At 32.7% G+C, this 23,054-nt stretch overlaps 3 protein-coding genes and 3 long non-coding RNA genes across 6 annotated transcripts; 4 read left to right on the plus strand and 2 right to left on the minus strand.

Moving 5' to 3' along the window:
• Positions 1–1,718: 1,718 nt before the first annotated feature.
• LOC11417708 (paired amphipathic helix protein Sin3-like 4) lies at positions 1,719–2,249 on the plus strand. The gene has a single exon (XM_003592395.1). The coding sequence runs from the start codon at positions 1,719–1,721 to the stop codon at positions 2,247–2,249; it is 531 nt and encodes a 176-aa protein (XP_003592443.1).
• Positions 2,250–3,274: 1,025 nt separating this feature from the next.
• LOC112421069 (uncharacterized) lies at positions 3,275–3,913 on the minus strand. The gene is made up of 2 exons (XR_003011034.2): positions 3,705–3,913; positions 3,275–3,572 (listed from the first exon to the last, which is right to left on the minus strand). It is a non-coding gene; the product is annotated as an uncharacterized lncRNA (long non-coding RNA).
• A 1,363-nt stretch (positions 3,914–5,276) lies between these two features.
• LOC112417552 (uncharacterized) lies at positions 5,277–9,463 on the plus strand. The gene is made up of 2 exons (XR_003008140.2): positions 5,277–5,711; positions 9,071–9,463. It is a non-coding gene; the product is annotated as an uncharacterized lncRNA (long non-coding RNA).
• Positions 9,464–11,687: 2,224 nt separating this feature from the next.
• Positions 11,688–12,625, minus strand: LOC11414099 (uncharacterized). The gene is made up of 2 exons (XR_003008795.2): positions 12,509–12,625; positions 11,688–12,342 (listed from the first exon to the last, which is right to left on the minus strand). It is a non-coding gene; the product is annotated as an uncharacterized lncRNA (long non-coding RNA).
• Positions 12,626–14,662: 2,037 nt separating this feature from the next.
• LOC11413175 (2-hydroxyisoflavanone dehydratase) lies at positions 14,663–15,925 on the plus strand. The gene has a single exon (XM_003592398.4). It carries the CDS (start codon positions 14,711–14,713, stop codon positions 15,680–15,682), a length of 972 nt encoding a protein of 323 aa, XP_003592446.2. The 5' UTR covers positions 14,663–14,710; the 3' UTR covers positions 15,683–15,925.
• A 4,477-nt stretch (positions 15,926–20,402) lies between these two features.
• On the plus strand, positions 20,403–22,454 carry LOC11413176 (RAN GTPase-activating protein 2). The gene is made up of 2 exons (XM_039831375.1): positions 20,403–20,457; positions 20,575–22,454. Exons 1-2 carry the CDS (start codon positions 20,403–20,405, stop codon positions 22,185–22,187), a joined length of 1,668 nt encoding a protein of 555 aa, XP_039687309.1. The 3' UTR covers positions 22,188–22,454.
• Positions 22,455–23,054: the final 600 nt, after the last annotated feature.

Here is a 23,054-nt window from a genome sequence, read left to right on the forward strand (position 1 = left end):
GTAACTTTGATTTATCTATTTGTAATCATAGTGTGACCTTTTTGTACACTCCATAATGACCAAATGTATGAGATACATTCTGTTTACAAAGATAAAGGTATATATGCTATTATGCATATTACCAATTGGCTATATATGTCGTAACACAAACAAGCGTGAGAAAGTAAGAAATCAACCGCCATGCAAGTGTTGCAAATATTACACATAGAAAGCTTATAAATATAAAAGAGTGTTTCAAGACACTCGCTAATGTTTTTAAAAAATGCATGGAGGTACGCGTTAACATTTTTATTTTATTATTTTTTAATCTAATCAAATTTTTTTTTTTTTTTTGAATCAGCCAAATTTATTAAATCTTGCCGGCGTAAGACACACCAAGCAAGAACAGGAAAATTACAAGGTGCTGAAAATATGCGGAACATCAACCCACAAAAACGTCCCGTATACAAAAGGAACCTAAACCCAAAAAAATAAAGATAGCTGCTAACCACCCCAAACCAAAAATTCTGTCAAAGAATTACTGCTGTAAAGCAGAACCGAACACAAACAGAGGATAGAGGCGCGCCTGACAACTGAAATAGCATATCAGAGGAAGAAAAACTGAACAGAACTTTCCTGCTACAAACTAAAAACAGCAGCCGCGCACGGCGCACCAGCCAGAACCAATCCAAAAATAGTAGCACAAACCAATATAAACAAGACCTCCTCAAAAACTCGGAACGAAACAACTAACGCTTAAGACATTCCTTCGGATTCCAACACCATTCATAATACATACAAACCGGAATATTGATCCGATTAAATGTCCACCTCCAAGATAAATATAAGTTATTATGTTTTGGGTCATACTTAGACACTTATTAAGGAACGCCCGTTTGCGTTTCTGTTTAGTTTCCACTTTGTCACGTAGCACTACATTTTGTTAACTAGGTGAAAAGAAAAATTTGATTAATAGCAACACAACACTAACGACTATTTTACATACGTAGTGGTAGTGAGTAACGAGTAGGAGTAGTCAAAATAGCAACATTAAAAAAATTAATTAATCGTCATATACCCCTCCAATTTTGTTTTATTTTAATATTTTAGATGTGAAAAATTTATGTTTCAAAATTTTAAAAAACAGGAAAATACAGAATACTAGTTTTTGAAAAGTGGAAAATAATGAACATTAAGACCAACACTTATTTTATATTTTACAATTTTTAGCTGCAGTCTCGGCCTCGACTTGGCTAAAGTCGATGATACAAATATATATATATTTCTTTTAAATGTGAAAATTTTATTTAAAAACCAGAAAATAAAAACACACACGTGTCTCTTTATATGAATATTGTTGTTTGTTTTATCTTTTAGTTCTTTTCTCCCCTTCAAATATTGTAGTGCAATTATTTTTCTTTCTATTTGGCATTGGCAATAGAAACACAGGCTAAGTTAGTTAAAAATAGTTAGAGTTCGTTGCTAAGTAGTTAGTTTGTTGATTCTCTTGCGACTATATATATATATATATATATATATATATATATATATATATATATATATATAAAATCTTGTGTACTTATTTGCAATCTTCTTTGTTATCAATCAAAATAATCACTTGACCTTTTACCTCTTCCTTCTATACCTTTTGAATTTTGGGTTCTGCTTTGTTTTCTTAATTCTTCCCTTCAAGATGAACATCTCCAGTAGAACAAAACCCTTGATTGGTGATGCAATTAATGGAGTTTATAAAGGATGTAAAAGTTGTGCTTCAAGATAAGAAGGAAAAGTTTGATGATTTCATGAAACTCCTACATGATTTCAGGGCCAAAAGAATTGATAGAAGAGTCATCAAAGAAGGAATTATGGAGTTGTTGAAAGAACATCAAGATTTAATTTCAAGATTCAACATCTTCTTGCCACCAGGAGATGAAATCCCACTTCTATTCCCAACGTCGTTTGCAACAGCAGTTAAAGTTGCATTTCCATATAAGATGGAAAAGTATGATGAATTCTTGAAACTCGTAGTTGATTACAATGCCAAAAGAATTGATATGAGAGTTTTCAAAGAAGGACTGATGGAGTTGTTTAAAGACCATAAAGATTTACTTTTGGGACTCAACACTTGGTTGCCAGAGGGACACAAAATCTCACTTCCATTGGATGGTGATGAACAACAAGGTGATGATGGATTAGAGTTGAAATATGAACTTCAAGTTGATGAAGCGGCAGCGGCACTCAAAGATGAAGAGAAAGATGACGAACAATAACAAGTTTGACTACAATCCTGCATGTAGCAATTCCTAGTTTGATCTTTAAAATTCCTAGTTTGATCTATCTGTTATGTGTCAATTTCACAGTATTTTTTTTTTCTTCCATTGTATACTTTGTTGAGTGCGAATTCTTTAAACTATACACTTTACATCAAGTGCATAGAGATTGAATCAGATGGTATTTTCATAGCACAACTCATCTTGAAATTTTCGATCTTTCTGTCTTAAATAATACAGGAAAGATGTTTATAATTTTCACTATAAGATTTGGAAACAGAATGAATCACATTCAATAGTTGTTAAAAAATGGATATGATTGGTTGACCTGATACCTACAGCAAGTAGTGTGTATACAACAAGTACGTAGAATTGTATCAATTGATATTCATAGCACAACTCCCATTTAAGTACAAAAAAGTTGCTTAACCAGAAATCTGTAATCCCTGTCTTACTTAATTGTCATAGCACAACTCAATATCAATTGTATCAATTGATATTGATATTCATGCTTATGATTTTTTCTTGAAGAACTAGCTAGAAGCAGAATCACATTCAACAAAGGATATGATTTTTTCTTGTTGCCACAGATCTATAAGTAATCACTATCTATATAAAGTTCCCTGTTTAATCCATATACCAAACTGATAACATTTAGTAGTAATCACAAGATCTAATGTATCTATCTATATAATATACATATTAAGTGTATGATTTGTTCCACTTTTGGATGAGGAAAAATTTATTAAGGAGATGTAGAATTGAGTTAGCTATGTTTGGATGTTCTATTGTAGAACTGATTTTGCATTAAAAAATGATTCTAACTTGAAGATAGGTTTTACGTGATTTTCACACTCAAATTCATTGTTGAGCTCACTATTACGTAAATTAGTCAACCTAAACAAGCCACCAAGTCCTACACAAAAACCACTTTACCTTCAAATCTCATTCACAAATAATTGAAGCCATAAACTCATTTTTAATCAAGTTATATACCAAAAAAACGAAAGTTAGCTGCTACCAAGTAAAAATCAAGGTTAAAAGACAATCTCACAACATTAACTAACTACTGCTAAATTTAAAATAACTTTGATTTCTCTATTTGTAATCAAAGCATGACCAACTGTATTACACATAGAAAGCAAATTCACATAAATCATAAACAAATTCCTCACATTATTATAATTATTCTCCAATTGTTCCAGCTTCTTCGATCTTTCTGTGTCAGCTTCACCTGTTCCAACTCTTACAGCTTTGAAAAGCTTCAATATTTCTAAAAAATCCATCATTCTTTTCACTCCGACCAGAACCACCCGCGTAATCCTTCATCGCCAAGATAATTCATTATTAAGAAAATAATAAAAATAGTTCATGATGAGTTTAACTCTGAATTAAAACAAAACAGAAAATAACTACATGAAAATGAAAAGAAGATTGAGTGAAGAAGGCACAAACCATTGTTAGGGTTTGGAGCGGCAGACCTGTAGTGGAAGTGGATAGTTAGGACTTAGGACAAACTGGTTTCTTTGTGCTATTACCTCAAACTTACTTGGGACAAACACTGAAATTTACTGGAACCAATTTTCACAAATGTGAAACACCAATTGAATAATTTGGACAGTTGTGCCGGATCAGTCACCTTCTTTTCAAACCAAACTCAAAACCACGATACCTCTATTCTAATTACACATTTATAAGTGTGTGTTAGGTTGTGCTATAAGGAGAATTGATTTTGATTAAAAGTGATTAGTGTTTGGATACATTCATTCATATTCATGTAAAAGTGAATTGAACTATAAATTTGTGTATGAAAATCAATTCTAGAATTAAAACTGCAAATTCTAGCTTCAAGTATAATCAATTATAGAAGCAGAATCAATTCTACTCGACAACAACAAAACATGTCAAAATCAATTCTACACCTCCACAATAAATTATAATCTCTCTAAAAGTGAAACCAAACATATATTTAGTATCACAATAGCTTGATAAAATCACGGGGGCTAACCATGATTATGGAAAATCCACCATAGTACCCGTGCACAAATATACTTACTTACTCACACTATATATAGAACTAAAAAAACTTAGTGTTATGGCAATCGAAAGTAGGCACTTTATTAAAAACCATTCGTTCATAGCATATTGTCCGGAAATCTAACTTAAATAGGTTTATACTTGCTTCTTCATGTTCTACGCAATGTCTAATGTTGTTTTAGACGAATGTTGAACCCTCAACCCTATTTGATAAGTTTGCCAATCACTTTTTACTCAAGTTTGTCAGGCCTTGCTTCTTCATGTACTCCACAATGTCTAATATTGCTTTAGTCAAATGTTGAGCCCTTGACCCTATTTGATTGAGTTTTGCCCATCACTTTCGACTCAAATTTCTCAAGTTTGTCGTGCATTTGATTAAGTTGGTCAATTAACTCCAACTTGAATCGATCCGGTTTGATCTTATGTTTTTCTTTAGAATCGTTAGTCATTAGAGATCTCTTATCTCTTTTAACATCAAGGTGTTTAATTTCAAAATTAAATCCGAATGTCCTTCAAACAATTTCTCCATTTTTGATGTGGCACTTTCTTGATCAATTCTTAGAGCCTTGAAATCATACAATTTGTATATTTTAGATATTTCAAAAAAAAAAAAAATTATTTTTTTTTCTAATCGATTTAATTAATTTTATTTGGAAACTAAATTTGTTGACTTCTTCAATGTTAACACGTTTCTCTTTTGCAAAATTTGTGTAAACTTCTTTTGAAATAATCTACCTATTTAATAGGCGATATTTGTTAAGCTTAATTGGTTTTTTAATGTGCTAAATGAAATTGACTTGGTGTACACACATGTGTAATTCTGTTGTGGAAAATCTGAACGTGTGCTCAATTTTAAAAATAATTTTCTCATATTTAATAAATATATTATATTGCCTTTTATGGAGGAGAAACGGTTATCCAACGGAAAAATATATTCTTTCTATATATTATAAAAAACGTTGCTTTTCATTTTAACATAGAAAAGAAAAATACTTTGCTCTTCCTTTCTTCATTCAATTTTCTTACAAAAATACTAAGTGTCTGAGTCATCTGAGCCTGTGTATTTTTCGTGTCCTGATAGCTCGGGTACGCTTACCGCCGAGAAGAACATGTTGTACTCTTGGGGAATTGCGCAATTTTGCGGATAATTCCTTAGTTCGGTGACATAGTCACGCAGGTTTTACTTTTTATTTTCTTGTTTTGCAGGTTGTGATCCTTCAGTCATCCGCGAACAACAATCTAAGGAATTATGGCTGGAGACGATTATAATTGTGCAAACAAGTTTGCCTGCTAAAGGAGTCAGGGATTGCAATGTCTTTGTGACTGCACTGAATGGATAAATAGGACTTGAAACAGTGCAATCTATGTTGTGGAATTCATCGGTAATTCAAACCATTCTTCTCTTAAACCATTCACAAGAATCAGGTACATATTCTAAGCTTTCAACCTCCCAATCAGTATTGATTTTTTGTGTTGAAATCATGATTGTATATATGTTGAATCTGTTTGGATTACGATGATATTCTAATCTTCCATTTGATTTATTTATTTTTAATTGAGATTATTATAATGGCTAAGTTTAAGTTGTTTGCGATGCAACCAAATATAGTTTGTGTCTAGTGATTGAAATATTTTTTATTCATGTGTTAACAAATTGAACTGGAAAAAAAAAATACAGAATGGAGTTTTAAGTGATGGAGCTGTTTCTATTTTGATTTTATTGATTGTAATAAATCTTTGATTTAATGCTCATTTGATCATATGTGATGTCATGTTAATTTTTCTTGAGCTCAGAATTTGATTCTCTCTTTTGGTGTATATGATTTCAGTGACTATTTTAAAATATATATTATGGTATTGAGATATAATAATTAGACGACGTCGAAGCGCTTAAAATGAATTACTCTATCCATATGATAATGATATATTTTAATATCACCTCAATGACATATGTACGTATAAATTTTGTGAAAATTTTGAAGTATATGTGAATTAATGGAAGGTTGTCATAGTATGCATCGTTTAAGTGGACTTTCTTTGTAATGGTTGTGAAGGTATCAGTTTTTGTGATTTGAGAAAGTGTCGCTTTAATTCTAGGAATGCATGAGATATTGTTTAAAATTGGAATGAACTGAACATTAACATATTTAAATGGCAACAATGATGAACTTGATTTATCTTGTTTTTATTATCCTTGTATGAGAAGGATGTGGCAAAGTTCTATACTAAATATGATCATTTCTATGTAGTTTTTAAATGTGATGTACAAATAAGATTTTGTAATGATGCTATTTGAATTAATCATGAGATATTTGTGAGATACCACAAAAATTATTTTTATTAAAATTTGTTTATATATAAATTTATATTTATGGGAATTTGTTTTCTCCATTGTTAGAGTGTTGTCACTAATCATTCAAGTTAATCTGTTCAATAAATTTACACATTGCATTATATTAATCCAATGTGGGGGGTTTGTTGTTTGAACATTTTCTAAGTAGACTTGGATAGTAACTTTATCTTTAGATTTAGTTTTTCTTTTGTGGAGATGTTGTCACTGCTTGGGGTAGACTTGATAAACCATATTAGGAAAATTGATTTGACAGCATATGTGATATTATTTAGAGAGGATAAACCATTGCATTCAAATAATACAATGATGATAATTGAGTTTTAACCAATAAAATAAATAGATTTATTTTATTTTATTGATGAATTTGTTGTTGCTTACTTCGTATAAGCAAATTTGTATAAATTTATTGTGAAAATCGAGTTTATTTTTATAGATTCGACGAAATATGAGATTAATTGATTATGAGACGTCTTATGATTAGAGTGATGGGAACCCAATCTTTATGATTGGAGATCCCATGAAAAAGGTTCAATGGAAAAAACAAGTCACTTGTTAGTTATGTTAGCACTAAATTGTTTTATCCTTTTCCTATAGTGTTATGACAATGAAATGAGAAGTGCTAATTAAATTAAAATTTGAGGGTTAGGCTTTTAATGCCTTTAATGGTTACCATAAGCCTTTAGGGTGGTGTGTGGTTGTAGCATGCACTAGATGGAATCACCTATATGAGTGTGAAGTAGGGCCGCTTGCATGAGACCGTGGCAGGTCTCTAGAGCACTCATGAAAACCAGACACGCGCACGCCCGCACGGCCTAAATGCGCAACACAGCGATGACACAAGAATTGTGGGGGGTGTAATGTGATTATGAGACCTCTAACATACATCAAGTGTATTGGGTTCCATAGCTTGCTAAACCAATTAGTCTAGGACAGGTTCCATAACTTGCTACACTGTTTGATACATTACACTCAAAGGTGACTCAGGCTAATTATTTTCTTAATTTAAAACTTTTAAAATATGTGGGGAATTGTTGTATATTTTAGATATTTCAAAAGTTATTTATATTTATTTATTTATTTTATTCTAATTGATTTAATTAATTTTATTTGGAAATTAAATTTGTTGACTTCTTCAATGTCATCACGTTTCTCTTTTGCAAAATTCGTGTAAACTTCTTTTATTTGTTAAACTTAATTGGTTTTTCAATGTGCTTTTAAATGTGCTAAATGAAATTGACTTGGTGTACACACATGTGTAATTCTGTTGTGGAAAATCTGAATGAGTGCTCAATCTTTGAAAATAATTTTCTCACATTTAATAAATATATAGGCTCTGTTTGGTAAAAATAAGTTATAAGCTAGCTGATAGCTGATAGTTGAAAAGCTTGCTTATTAAAAATAATGTGTTTGGTAAAATTAGCTATTGAAGTGGATGATAAGTATAAAATGACATAAAAGGACATGTTTTTTATTTTATTTTTAATATACATATAGACACACACATTTTTTTGTAATGTGTTTATTTTTTAATATTTTTAATTATAGTTAAATATGTTTTTGGTCCCTATAAATATTCAAACTTTTGGCCTTAGTCTCCATAAAAAAATTCTTCGACCTTTAATCCTAAAAAAAAATTCACCGACAATTTTGATCTCTGCTTTATGAATCCCAAAAATAAGAGAAAGGTGGAAACAAAATGTGAACCAGAATATATAAAAATTTATAACGTACAAAAGACTAGTTATTTTTTCCTTTAAAAAAAATAGGCTAGTTATTTTTTGTGTGGTGTACAGCAGGTTAGTTATAGCAAAATATAAAGCATTTCCTTAAAAAAATACATATATATATATATAAAGTGCTCCTTAAAAATAAAAATAAAACAATGTGGCATTTTTTTTAAGGGAAAAAATGGGGCGGTTATAAAGATGAACATGGATAGTTGTTTAATTAAGAAAATAATTAATTTAAATTAATAGGGTTAAAGTTGGAAGAAAATATAAAAAGCTACCAGCTATAAGCTAAAAAGCTACTTGAAATAGCTTTTCAAAAAACGCTATAAGCTCATGAAAATAGTTTGTTACCAAACACACCACGTTTTCATCTAACGAGCTTATAAGCTAATCCAACAAACTATAAGCTAGCTTTTTTGGGTTACCAAACACACCCATATATTGCCTTTTATGGAGAAGAAACGTTAACCAACGGAAAAAAAAAAAAAAAAAAAAGCTCTTCCTTTCTTCATTCAATTTTCTTACAAAAATACCAAGTGTCTGAGTCATCTGAGAATGTGTATTTTTCGTATCCTGATAGCCTCGGTACACTTACCCCTGAGAATAACTTGTTGAGGAAGTTGCGCAATTCTGCGGATATTTCCTTAGTTCTGTGACATAGTCACGCCTCAAATTTTACTCTTTACTTTCTTGTTTTGCAGGTTGTGATCCTTCTGTCATCCGCGAACAACAACTTTCAAAAACTCATCATACTTTTCCATCTTCTCTTGAAACACAGCTGATGCTTCCTCCATGCTTAGTATTTTTTGACCAGCATCACCACCGTAAACCTTCATCGGTCACAAAGAAAGTTAATTAATAAGAAAATAAATTCAAAACAGAAAATAAATTTAAATGAAAACAAAAATAATTAATGATCAGCATACCATTGGATTTGTCGCAAAGTTGATTTGCGTCGGCAGAGGTAAAGTGAGCCTGTGCTAGGGTTTTGGATGTGTTGATGTTGAGTTTGTTGTGCCCTAATTACTGGGTAACGAAAGAAACTATTTTTCTTATTTTGTTAGTATTAATTTATTTATTTATTATTATAACAACTTGCGCTCCACTCCACATAGTTTTTTTTTTTTTTTTGAAGAGATACATTCCACATAGTTGTTGCTACTTTTTGTTATACAAGAGGACATAATAAAATAAAATAAACATAATCCAAAACCAATTGATAACGCTAAAAAATATTAATTAAAATTTTGGTATCTAGTTTTAGCTATGTGCAATTTTGGTCCCATAAGTTTGCGTGAACTTACCTCGTTGGTAGGAAATTTGTATATTATATATAGGTATTGGAGTTCGAAACACAGACACCCCGTTTCTCCACAATTAAAATGTGTGAACTCCAAGCACTGGGCTACTTAACCAAAACCAAATTTGGTCCCATAGTTTTTGTTCCTCAAATTTTTAATTAATTTTTCTTTTGGGTTTTTTTATTGTTTTAATTAAGCCTTTCAAACCATTTTTCATTTGTTTCACAATTTGAATTGATTTAGTTGTTTTAAAATTATTTCACTAAAATTTGAATTGATTTATTTCACTGTCCTCGTGAGCTTAGATGCAGGTCCGGATTCAAACCTCGACCACCACAAAAAAAAAAAAAAAAAACATTATTTCACTAAAAATTTCATCAACTAATTACTATTTCAAAAAAATGAAACTAATGTTAACCCATTCAACCCTATCGCTTTCTGCAATGTTTGTTACAAAATTGTCTTGAAGATAGTGGCTCAAAGACGTTGTATTACTATTTACTATGTCGTACGTTATCTCTCAAAATCAAAGTAGATTTATTCCTGGAAGATCTACTTTGGATGATATTATGATCCTTCAGAAAACATTTTACTCACTTAACTATATGAAAGGAAAGACATCTTATATGGTTTTATATTTGGATCTTGAGAAAGTTTTTATGATCACATTGAGTAGTAGATGATATTATTTTCTTGGTCAGATACTGCATTGATTTGACTTGTATGGCCATCAATTGGAACAAGTCTTGCATGAATACTTTACATGCTTCTAGAGGAATTTGGCAAGGTGATCATATATCCCCTATATTTTTGTTAAAGAAGAAGAAGATGAAATGGAAGAACCAATTTATGTTAACGATTACGTTCCTACGAACTATGGTGAATCATTGGTAGTTAGAAGTAGCTTACGCTCAACAATCTATCAAAGAAGAACCATCGTTAAGACACGATATCTTCCACACTCGCTACACTTTGCAAAGGCAAGGTTTTTGTGATGTAATCATCGTTAGTGGAAAGTTGTAAAAATGTTGTGTCAAACTATATAGTAGAGAAATTAAAGTTGGACCACCCACATTCATAAGGGCTACAACGGGTCAACAACAAAGGGAATGGAGTAATAGTATCTCAAAATTGGCTTGTATCTTTTCCATCGACAAAAGCTATATGATCTCTATGATCGCAAAGTTTGGTGTGATGTTACTCTTATGGATGTTTGCCACCTTTTTTTTTGTAAGACCTTGGCAATATGATCTCCATGCCTTATACGACAGTCATGCGAATACTCACATTTAAGTGAAAGATCAAGTTAAAATCGAGTTGGTACCTCTACAACCCGGTGAACTCAATGAAGGAAGAAAAAAAAAAAAAAAAAAAAAAAAGGATACAAGTCACTAGAACTTATAGTCAACAAAGTTATATATGCCATGTGAAGCTACTGGGAAAATGTTGGTATGGATTTTGCCCTAGAATTACTTTGGATTCGGCAACAGAAGTAATTCAAAGAGGCAAACTAATTAAAACTGATATCTATTGGGTCAATTTCATGTCATTCATAACTGATCATCCAAAAATCAAACCAAATAATTATATTTTACATTACAATTATTTATTTTATTTCAAACTGTTTTTATTGGTACACATTTTACTCTCTTCAAAACCAAAACAAACCTACTGTTACTCCTTGTTACACTATTGTTTTTGGATGGTTCTGACCAAATTTTTATTTTACTTGGAACAAACACAACAACTTACCAGATAATTTACCACAATCAATTTTTTCAATAATTTAAAAAGTGTTGGGGTCGGATACATCATCAGAAGGTCTTGGATGCAAACCTAGACGAATGAATAAATAACCATTATTTCAAACTAAGACAACATTATATATATGTGTTATTTGAATAATCATTCTTATGATAACTTATGTGACAACGACAACCATAGGTTTACAAAAAAAAAAAAAAAAAATATCGACACGAAAATCAAAACAATATATAGAGAAAATAAAAACATGATGTGAGTATGAAAAACATAGTTGCCACAATAGTTATCACAAATTGATTATAGAAATATCATTTCTCTAACATATCTAAACCTCTCGGTCCAATAATACCTCGGTCGTTTTTCCAAATATCCTAGAAAAAACATTCAATTAGTAACACATAAAAAAAAATAAACTTACTCAACCTAGATGTAGTATATAAAAAATATTCTTCGAATTATTTAATTGAAGGTATAAACAAATCACTTTTTTTGAAATACATTGACAGCATATGAATCCTAAGTTATACTTGCTTCTTCTCCTCCAAATTCCCTCATATTGTATCAGTCTTTTGAGACAGAAGTTTAACTTCTTGAGTTGGCGACCCTAATCTATCAGGTGGGTTTTGTTCAGAGTCTTCTTCCTTTTCTTCGGTGTCATCACTGATTCCAGATCGGTTTGGCAAAAAGTATTTGAATTTTAAAATTAAATCTGAATGCCCTTTAAACAGATCCTCTATTCTTGTTGTGACACCTTCTATATCAATTATTTGAGCCCTGTAATCACCTAGGATTTTCAAAAATTCATTATACTTTTCCCTCTTGTCTTGAAACTTAACTTTTACATCACTTACAAACGCTATTGCTTCTTCCATGGTTAATAGTTTCTGACCTGCATCACCATCTTTATCCTGCATTGCCAAGAGAACTTAATTTATTAAGAGAGTAATAATCAGATTAATTCTGGAGTTTAATTAGTATATTACACCATGCATGTGTTGCCATATTCAATCCAATTCAAAACAAAACCAAAATATAAAAGTGAAGGAAAAAATAATAATTGAAGAAGGCTCATACCATTGGATTTGCTGCAGAGTTGAGTTGCGGCGGCAGAGTTAACTGAGCTAAAATATACGTGTTGCGTGTTGAATCTCAGTACTAGTATTACTGCTATATATAAGCAACGGAAAATACCAAACACGTTAACCCTTTTTTTTTTTTTTTTTTTTTTGGATTTACACGTTAACCCTGTTTTAATTTAAAAAACTAACAAATAATTTCTTATGTTATTTATTAAAAAAATAATCTTATTTTATTATCAAATCAATTTGATTCATCATAAATTTAAATACGATCACTGATCCAGTTTTTCAGGATAATTTCAAGAGTATAACTTGCGCTGCACTCCACATAAATGTTGCTATTTAAAAAAAAAAAAAAATTGGTATCCGCTCAGTCACCTACTAATGTGAATTTTGTTAGTTTATAGGAAGGTTAAACGATGTCAAATGGGTATCGGCTAAAAAACTAGAAAAAGTGAGTTTTTATTAAAAAGTTACGTAATCTTCACTTGATCAAACGTAACAGTTTATATTTTACTCTTGGATTCCTTAACAAGTGTTTCTGGAGCACCGGTTAGCAAGACTTTTATTTAATAAGACGATATAACAAATTAATATAGCACTAATAAAATTTTGGGTTGGATCTAACTCAACCTTATAAAATCGGGTTCAAAGATTGCTCCCACTTCCCCTCAAAAAAATTGTTTTGTCAACTGTTCAAAAGTGGACACCTGGAGCGTGACCTGAGTGACCGATAGCAAAGATTTGATAGCAAATGGTCCAACAAATCTTATGTAGACTATGATATACAAAATCAGGTTATAATGTGAGGATTGTTCTCACTTATAAACACTCTAATGTGAGATTCTTTAACACGTCTCACTCACGCCCGAAACTTAACATCTGAAGCGTGATTCGAGTGGCCTAACAAATATCAGATAGACTCTAATATCATCTTAGACTTTATAGTTGAGTCTAACATAATCTTACTAAAACAATCTATAAGATGTGGACTGCCCCACTTATAAACATGTATTCATGTCATATCGTTCAAATATGAGACTTACAAAACCAATTGATGAAAGCTTTTTTTTTCTTTTACAATTCAATTGATAAAAGCTTTTTAAAAACACAATTAATTTAATTACAAATTTATACTCTAATTTATTTACTTTTGAATAACTTTGATTCTCTGATTTTAGTTAAATCTCCCAACCAAAAATATTCATAATGAGTTTGCAGTTGAAGTTTTAAGTTTTTAAAGTTGTGCTTCAAAGAAGCCAAGTGAGAAAGAATACAATGGTTCGAACATGACCCATTATAATAGATAGGTTAATAGGTAGTTAGACTAAAAATTATTCTCATATTCTTAGGAATTTTATTTTCCACCATTTTCTTTGAGAAACTTTTTCTATTCCAATAAACATTTTATACAGGATTTTTTTTTTAAAGAAGAGATCTTATATCATATAACTTGTCAAAATATGTTCAATACAATCAAGTGAACATTTTATACAGGAATAAATGTTTATAAACTTATAATAAATATTAGAATAGATATTTCCATCATTTTATTCTAAAGAATCTACAAAAATAACATGAAACAAACACATCAGATGATGATACAATTACAAAGATCATGAATTAAAACATATCATATTTCCATTGCGAGATCCATACTAGCAATAAGGATGCATATAGAAATATTAGGAGCGAATACGGTGTTATCAAAACTAAATTCAAATTATGATAATGTTTTAAATTAAGACCATACTTTTATCAATTCCGTGTTTTGGACGAGTAGGTAATGTAATTTTTGGCTAGGAAAACAAAAAAATTCAAAGTTTGATTTCTGCTACCCACTTAGTCTCACTCAAAAGATCAAAACCTTAGTATATCTTGCGACGTCTGCAAGAGGTTAAAGAGGCTAATAATGATGGGTTAAAATAACATTAGACATATATGTATAGGTTGATGTAATATACTAGAAAGTATTTTATGAATTTTCAGTTAAAATTATTATGGGGTAGGTAGGTAGGCCTGCACGAGGAAGCAACCAAGTCTGTTCCATAACAATATTGTTATTAAGGTGACACATTTGACCATATTGTCAAACTTTGACTTTTGAAAAGAACCATCTTGTGTCTTACTTATATTAAGCTTACTCACTGTAACCTATTAACCTTCTCTGTTCTACTCTCTTCACTTCCCTTCATCAATGGCTTCTTCAACCAAAGAGATAGACAGAGAACTTCCACCTCTTCTCCGTGTCTACAAAGATGGAACAGTTGAACGTTTCTTAGGCTCTAAAATCGTACCACCAATCCCTCTTGATCCTGAAACAGGTGTCTCATCAAAAGACATAACCTTTTCACAAAACCCATTAATCTCTGCACGTATTCATCTTCCAAAACTCACCAACCAAACTCAAAAGCTTCCAATCTTAGTTTACTATCATGGTGGTGCTTTTTGTCTTGAATCAGCTTTCTCTTTTCTTCACCAACGTTACCTTAACATCATTGCTTCACAAGCAAATGTTCTTGTTGTTTCTGTTGAATATAGACTTGCACCAGAACACCCTCTTCCTGCTGCATATGATGATGGTTGGTTTTCTCTCAAATGGATCACTTCTCATTCCATCAACAACATCAATAACGCTGAACCATGGTTAATCAAATACGGTGATTTTGACCGTTTTTACATTGGTGGTGATACTTCAGGTGCAAATATTGCACATAATGCACTTCTTCGTGTTGGTAATGGTGTTGAAACTTTACCTGGTGATGTGAAAATTAGAGGAGCATTACTTGCTTTTCCTTTGTTTTGGAGTTCGAAGCCGGTTTTGTCAGAATCAGTTGAAGGGCATGAACAAAGTTCACCTATGAAAGTATGGAATTTTGTGTATCCTGATGCACCTGGTGGGATTGATAACCCTTTGATCAATCCTTTGGCTATTGATGCTCCAAGTTTGGATATTATTGGTTGTCCTAAGATATTGATTTTTGTTGCTGGGAATGATGATTTAAGAGACAGAGGGATTTGGTACTATGATGCTGTTAAGAAAAGTGGTTGGAAAGGTGATGTGGAACTTGTTCATGTTGAAGGTGAAGAACATTGTTTTCAGATTTATCATCCTGAAACTCAGAGTTCTATTGATATGGTCAAACGTATTGCTTCTTTTCTTGTTTGATTTGAAGAGGGTCATTAGGTAATTTTATTGTTGATTTTTGTAATAAATTGGAGATGGGGTTGCTGAATTCATGATCAATTTTAATTATCCTGTTTTGTTTATATGGGATATTCAATTCAATGAATTTCATATTTGTCTTTTATACTGCAATCACGACAATCATGATATTGGTGTACTTACTATTTTTATTATAGTGTAATAAAAAAAAAGTTAATTTAGTCACAAATTTGTATTCTTCTGTAATTGAGATTAGAATATGTTTTTTTGTGGGCATGTGATTCCACAGCCTTGTGGTTTGGAGTTTGGACTGTACTAGAGTTTGAGAAATTTGGTAAATCATTGAGAATTCTTAAAAGGGATTCCTATAAATAATGTTAGAATTGTGACAAAAATAAAATGAAACGTCCCACCAGACAAGAGGTTGGTCTGCAGTGAAAGCAGCCAACTTTTCATCATTTTTTTATCACATCAATTTTTTCATTCGTCACAGGTTTAGTATCTATTTTCATTTTTTTGGTACAATCCTTTTATTTCATTTTACCTTCTCTTATTTACAATCTCTCATGGGTTATGAGAACTGAAGCATGGCCTCGTGGGGATGAAAGTTGTTTGAATAGTATACGAATAGGAAAGTGAGGTGGGGTTTAGCCTGGAAAAGGGGAGTTGTTTCCCACAATGGGAAAGTTGATTATGTCCATTAGATTAAATGAGAAACAAATCCTTATCCTACTCTCTCAACACTAGATTATTGTTTTACACTATCTTCCACCATCTCTCTTTCATGTCCCACACACTCATACCACAACCACCACTATATCAGATACAGCAACCACCACACACCACCATGTTGCTGCTGGAAAACTCAGATATTATAAGTGCTTAATTAGGCTATTTATCCAAAGACACTCTAGCTCTTTTTAAGCTTTTGTTTAATAAAAATGATGAAATTCATTCTTTTAATCTACCATAATCAGTGGTAACTCCATGCTAAAAGTGTGATGCTTAGATTTTGTCGAGTCAAAGCTTAAAAAAGGCAATCAAACTAAGAAGCAGGTATATATTTAGGATAGGACCAATGGTCTTTCCTCCACCGCCTGAGACAACGCTGTAGTTGCAGTTTTGATTTTTAAAATTAAGTTGCAACTCTTAATTCTTTTGGGCGAGAATTTTAAAGCTTGTGTTAATGAGCTTAGGAGAAGGATTTGAGAAGTTATTTTATGATTCTGAATTCAAAAAACAAGAAAGAGAGATGGTGGAAGATAGTGTAAAACAACGATATAGTGTATGAGAGAGTAGGATAAAGATTTGTTACTCATTTAATCCAATGGACATAATCAACTTTCCTATGGTGGGAAACAACTCCCTTTTCCCATACTAAATGCCACCGGAAAGTGAACCACACCACTTATTTATCTGAAGGAAAATACTTGTTTAGGCACAAGTGTTTGGTCACTAAATTTAGGCACACATACATAATTGAGAAAAGATAGAGAAAGAGAAAATAATTAGATCATATTTATTTTTTAAATAATTAAATAAAATGTATTTTTCTTATCAAAAAAATAAAATAAAATATATTTTTATGTGTGGTGTGTCCAAAAGCTTATGTTCGTGCAAGACTTTCTCTTATCTGAAAGTCTCAATTAAATTAAGAAGGGTGGCAATGATGTAAGCGCTAAGAAGTATGGCAATGCTTGGATGATAGCCTAAAATTTGGCCTTTGTCACGGTGATATACGGATAACACTTGTGTATCACTGGGATATCAATGTTATATAACATTGGCCAATGAGGGTGTGCCACGTAGCACTTCACATGTATATCTTTTCTCTTTCCTCTTTAGTCATTTCTTACATCGGTTATGTGGCATGCCATCATTGGCCAATGTTATATAACATTGGTATTTCAATAGCACACAAGTTCTATCCGATGATTAGACATGACAATGGGGCGGATCGGGGGCTGGTTTACGCATCCTCGTCCCTGTCCCCACTTCCATGCACCCGCCCCCATCCCCAAACCATAACGGGTAAAAATTGAACACCCAACCCCGCCCCCAATGGAGACAGGTCTCTCTGCCCCGCTCCACCCGCAAAAACTCTATTTTTTATAAAATATTTAAAAAAATGCATATTTTTTCATAACAACAAAAAATAATAACTATATTAATAATTAAATATTTAATAAAAAAAATTTAAAAGAGCAAAATAATTATAGTAAATATGTTTCTAAAGAGTAATGATATATTAAAATTGGTTGGTGCTTATGGAAATAAGATTATAAAACTTAATAAAGTAAATTTTAAAAAACGGGTGTGGGGCGGGTGTAAGCATCCCCCGCCCCCGGCGCCGCCTACGTACTGAAAACTAAATTTCTCTCACACCCGCATCTAGTTAAATCGGTTTTCCCCGTTAAATTTGGGACGGGGACGATCGGGTTTGGCGGGGGCGAGTTTTGTTGTCATGTCTACCGATGATATACAATGTAAGTATGGAGTTGTGAAAGACATAAATTCAGAAAAAGGCTAATGTTGTTTCTCCCAAGAAAATGTTTCGTGAATGCATCACGACCATTTAATTTGTAAATTTTTTAACATGACAATTTATTCGGGACACCTTCGTGGTCATTTTTTTCTGTATTTAGCAGTGCTCTTAGTAAAATTATCAACAACAGAAAAGAAAATGAGATAATATAAGCATTTGATACTCATGTGCTAAATGCCTTCTTATAGTTTTTTTAAAAATGCAGTGTCAAATCCATTTTTGTGGCCAATCACTTTAGCATTCTGATTAGAACTCCCTCCTTGTGCACTCTTTCTCCAGAATGGTGAAAGTTTAAAGTATGTTTAAATTATCGTTTCAATCAGCCATTCTACTTTCTGGTGCAATTTTAAGCCTATGTTTGTATTGAGGATGGATTTGTTGTAAAAGTGCGTTTCGAGAGATCATACAATTTGTAGCTTCTCTATTATCAATTTCCAAGGCTCTCAAACACACGGTAGCAGTGGTGAAATGTCAAACAAGCACATACTTAAATGATTCCATTGTGACCACACAATCGCATTACGATTTCTAGAAATTCAAAATACATGATTTATAGACGATCAATTCAGTAAATTTATCAACAACATAAAAGAAAAGAAAATGAATTAAGTAAAGACATAAATATTAGAGACACTCCAACCTATTTTGACAATAAATCAACTCTTTTTTTAAAATGAATTAATATAAACAAAAATGATGGTTGAAAAATTAATGTGTGTGGCAAAATTTTAATCCACATATATCAATTTTCTAACTACCTTTTGTTTTTGTTTATATTTATTCTGGAGGGAGTATGTTAATCATAATATTAAATTTCTCATGTGATTAATGTTTTTTTTTTTTTTTGTGATGGTCAGAGTTTAAACTACGAATATAGTAATCCAACTAACAATAGAATTCCTCCGCTAAACTTACCACATTGTTAAAAATACGGTTATTCCTAGCCCTCCAAATAACCCACAAGGTGGTATGCCAAACAAGACGCCTACCCATTTGAAACAATTTACTAGTCGTCCTCCCCGCATTCCAACAAAGCCAATGAACGAACAAATTGGGCGGTGTAATGAATTCAATCTCAAACCACCTTTTGACTTTCTCCCAAACCGAGCTAACTACATTGCAATGCAAGAACAAATGGTTGGTGGATTCCTCCTCCAAATCACACAAAACACAATGCAAACTTAAATTTGGAGGTAGAGCATGATGATAAAGAAGATTCAAACGGGTCGGTATACGATTAAGCAAAGATCTCCAAGAGAGCGCCACCACCTTAGAAGGAGCCGGGCTCTTCCAAACTTGGCTAAAGACATGTTTCTCCTCTAACCCCCACTCATTCTCAATACCCGCCACCACCTCTAGCTTCTTATACAAAGAACTCACGGAAAACCTACCATCCTCTTCAAGCTTCCACCACCACTCATCCGTCCCATTTGAAGTCACAAAACCTTGAAGATCGAGTAATAAATTTGCAAGAAGGTCTTCCTCCCAAACAAACAACCTTCGCCTCCAAGTGAAAAGCCAATCTAATCCCGTGCCGGACAACACTCCTATCTCCCCTACCTTAGCATCTTTAAGGTTTGAAATAGCAAAGAGCCTTGGATATTTGTTACAAAAAGCCACCTCACCCCTCCACTTAGTCTTCCAAAAATAAGTATCTAAACCATTATGAACTTTCCTAGCCAATTCCGTATTAAACCAATTCATCCCATCACCATCATCAATGGTCATAATATCTTTCCACCATCTTGAAGTGTGACTATGCCAATTTCCACCATCATATTTTATTTGTTGTTTTGCTTAGTTTCATTTAGCTATGATTATCACATGAACAACAACGGATTATGATTGAGAAATAAAAACAGGCCCTACTTTATTATTGCAATCAATTCAGCCTATACAGTATGATATCTGTTAATTATTATTTCAATTACTTATTTGATGGGTTTTTATAGTCGTTGCTCCTATTTCTTGAGCTACTTTTCAGAGCAGTTTTTTATATCCAATTCGTAAATTAATTTTTGTTATCTGTGTATTATGTCCTTAACACTAACCTCCCATAGCTGCATTTTACATATGTGACTTATAATCATGATGACTTAACAAGTGACGAAAATGTGTCTTGTTTTTTTAGATACATTTTCAGTGTGACTTATTCTTGGTGTGTTACTTATAGTCATGATGACTGATAACCTTTCAGAATTTAGATACATTTTCAGTTTGATATCTAAAGTGGGCAAGGGCTTCGAAAATGTGTCGTATTTTTTCAGATACTTTTTCAGCGTGTGACTTATTTTTAGTGTGTGACTTATAATCATGATGACTTATAACTTTACATGAATCGTTTTTGCAGGTTTGATTGATATGGAGCTGAATTCGCAGAACAGGCCGTTCTCAATCAAATTATGGCCTCCTAGTCAGAACACTAGACAGACGCTTGTGGAGAAGATGACCAACAATCTTACTACGAAATCCATTTTCACTCAAAAGTATGAAACCTTGCACCCGAAACAGGCTGAAGAAAATGCTAAAAGAATTGAGGACAAGGCTTTTGCCACGGCAAACCTACATTACGAGAAAGAGCCAGATGGTGATGGAGGTTCTGCAGTCCAGCTTTATGCCAAAGAATGCAGTAAGCTCCTCCTAGAACTTCTTAAAATGGGTCCTAGTAAGAACAGTGTCAAAGAAGCGGTGATTTCTGATGCTGCTGCTGTCCCTCGTGAATCTGTTTTTGATATATCTAAAGGCCAAAGGGCTTTCATTGAAGCAGAGGAGGCTCAAGAACTTTTGAGTCCACTGAAGGAGCCGGGTAATTCTTTCACTAAAATATGCTTCAGCAACAGAAGTTTTGGATTAGGAGCAGCAGAAGTCGCTAAGCCGATTTTCATATCCCTCAAGGACCAGTTGAAAGAAGTAGACCTGTCAGATTTTATTGCTGGAAGACCAGAAGCAGAAGCACTTGATGTCATGAGGATATTCTCGGCTACTCTAGAAGGCAGTGTCTTGAAGTATTTAAACCTTTCTGACAATGCTTTAGGTGAGAAAGGTGTTAGAGCATTTGGAACTCTCTTGAAATCACAAAGCTGTTTGGAGGAGCTTTATCTTATGAATGATGGAATTTCAGAAGAAGCTGCTCAAGCAGTTTCTGAGTTGATTCCTTCCACAGAGAAGCTCAAAGTTCTCCATTTTCATAATAATATGACTGGAGATGAAGGAGCACGTGCTATAGCTGAGGTTGTGAAGCGTTCTTCTTGCTTGGAGGATTTTCGTTGTTCCTCCACAAGGATAGGCGATGAAGGTGGAGTTGCCTTATCTGATGCTTTGGGGGATTGCACCCATTTGAGGAAGCTTGATTTGCGAGACAACATGTTAGGTGTAGAGGGTGGGGTTTCCCTGAGTAAAGCTCTTGCCAAGAATGCAGAGTTAAGAGAGATATACCTGAGCTTCCTGAACTTGGAAGACGAAGGAGCAATTGCTATAGCTAATGCTCTTAAGGCATCAGCTCCTCGCCTTGAAGTTCTCGAGATGAGTGGAAACAATATTACAGTTGATGCTGCTCCTGCTATAGCAAACTGCCTTGCAGCCAAGCAGTTTCTTGCCAAGTTGAACCTCTCTGAGAATGAACTCAAAGATGAAGGTGCCATCCAGATAAGTAAGGCTTTAGAAGGCCTTTCACAATTAAAGGAAATCGATCTAAGTTGCAACAGAATAACCAGAGACGGGGCTCAACAATTGGCTCTCACTGTGTTGCAGAAGGTTGATTTTGAACGTCTGGACATTGACGGAAACTTCATTTCTGATGAAGGTATTAAAGAGTTAATGGTTATATTTGAAAAATCTCCGGACAAGCTTGGTCCATTAGATGAAAATGACCCTGATGGAAAAGACGGTGATGAAGAATCTGACGAAGAGGGTGGTGTGGAGGATGCACTGGAATCCAAAATGAAGAACCTTGTAGTTGATTGAATTGTAACTGTTAGTAGCTTACTGGTTCTACTGCAGAAGTAACTCTTATGACATTAGTATCAGTTTATTCATTCACAGAATCATATGTAACCGTCAAGATGCATCATTTCACCAAAATATTGAATCATTATGCGTATCTTGGTGATACTTTAATTTTGGTGGTCTAACCATTGTGGGTATCTCTGGACTAGATATCGTAATCTTGTCGTCATTAGTGTATTAACACCTGGTTATCATCAGATTCAGTGTTATGTTGGTCAATTTACATGATCGCTGTGACGAGTATTGGAGCTATTCTAATAGATACTCCAAAACTGATTAGAATATGTTTAATTTTATTCTATTATTTTCAATAAAGTCATAACATTATGGCATAATTTAATTTATGTAGCCGACCTTACACAGGGGAATAAGACTTAGTTCTTATTGTTGTATTTACAATAAAAATAAAAATGTATTGAAAAATACAGACAATAAAAATGAATTGATTTTTTTTTTGTTGGTATTTTTGAGTTTTGTTGGGTACCAATACCCTCCAAGCAAAACTATCTGACATTGTAGTGTTCACCGCATTGTGTTGTCGATTTACTTTTAATATATAAAGCAAATACAAAGGTCGTGTTTTACTAACATCTTTTTGAGAGGATGTTTTAACATTGTTCAAAATTTAAATAAGAAAATATTCCAGTGTTAGAAACGGTAATTAAACAATCATCCTTGTGAGCTTAGCTCAGTTGGTTGGGACAATGCATAAAATATGAAAGATTCGGGATTCAAACCCCGGCCATGACCAAAAAACAATGGTTTTGGCACATTTTTCTTTTCAAAAACGGTAAGCCAATGACAATTAACAATAAAAACAATAAC

Source organism: Medicago truncatula, chromosome 1, assembly GCF_003473485.1.
Source record: "Medicago truncatula cultivar Jemalong A17 chromosome 1, MtrunA17r5.0-ANR, whole genome shotgun sequence".
NCBI classification, from domain to species: domain Eukaryota; kingdom Viridiplantae; phylum Streptophyta; class Magnoliopsida; order Fabales; family Fabaceae; genus Medicago; species Medicago truncatula.

Bases quoted from the DNA above. Each gene is read 5' to 3' on its own strand.
- LOC11413176 (XM_039831375.1), top strand. From the start codon at position 20,403: ATGACTGATAACCTTTCAGAATTTAGATACATTTTCAGTTTGATATCT. The intron at 20,458-20,574 runs GCAAGGGCTTCG...TCGTTTTTGCAG, and splicing joins CAGTTTGATATCTAAAGTGG to GTTTGATTGATATGGAGCTG.
- LOC11413175 (XM_003592398.4), top strand. From the start codon at position 14,711: ATGGCTTCTTCAACCAAAGAGATAGACAGAGAACTTCCACCTCTTCTC.
- LOC11417708 (XM_003592395.1), top strand. From the start codon at position 1,719: ATGGAGTTTATAAAGGATGTAAAAGTTGTGCTTCAAGATAAGAAGGAA.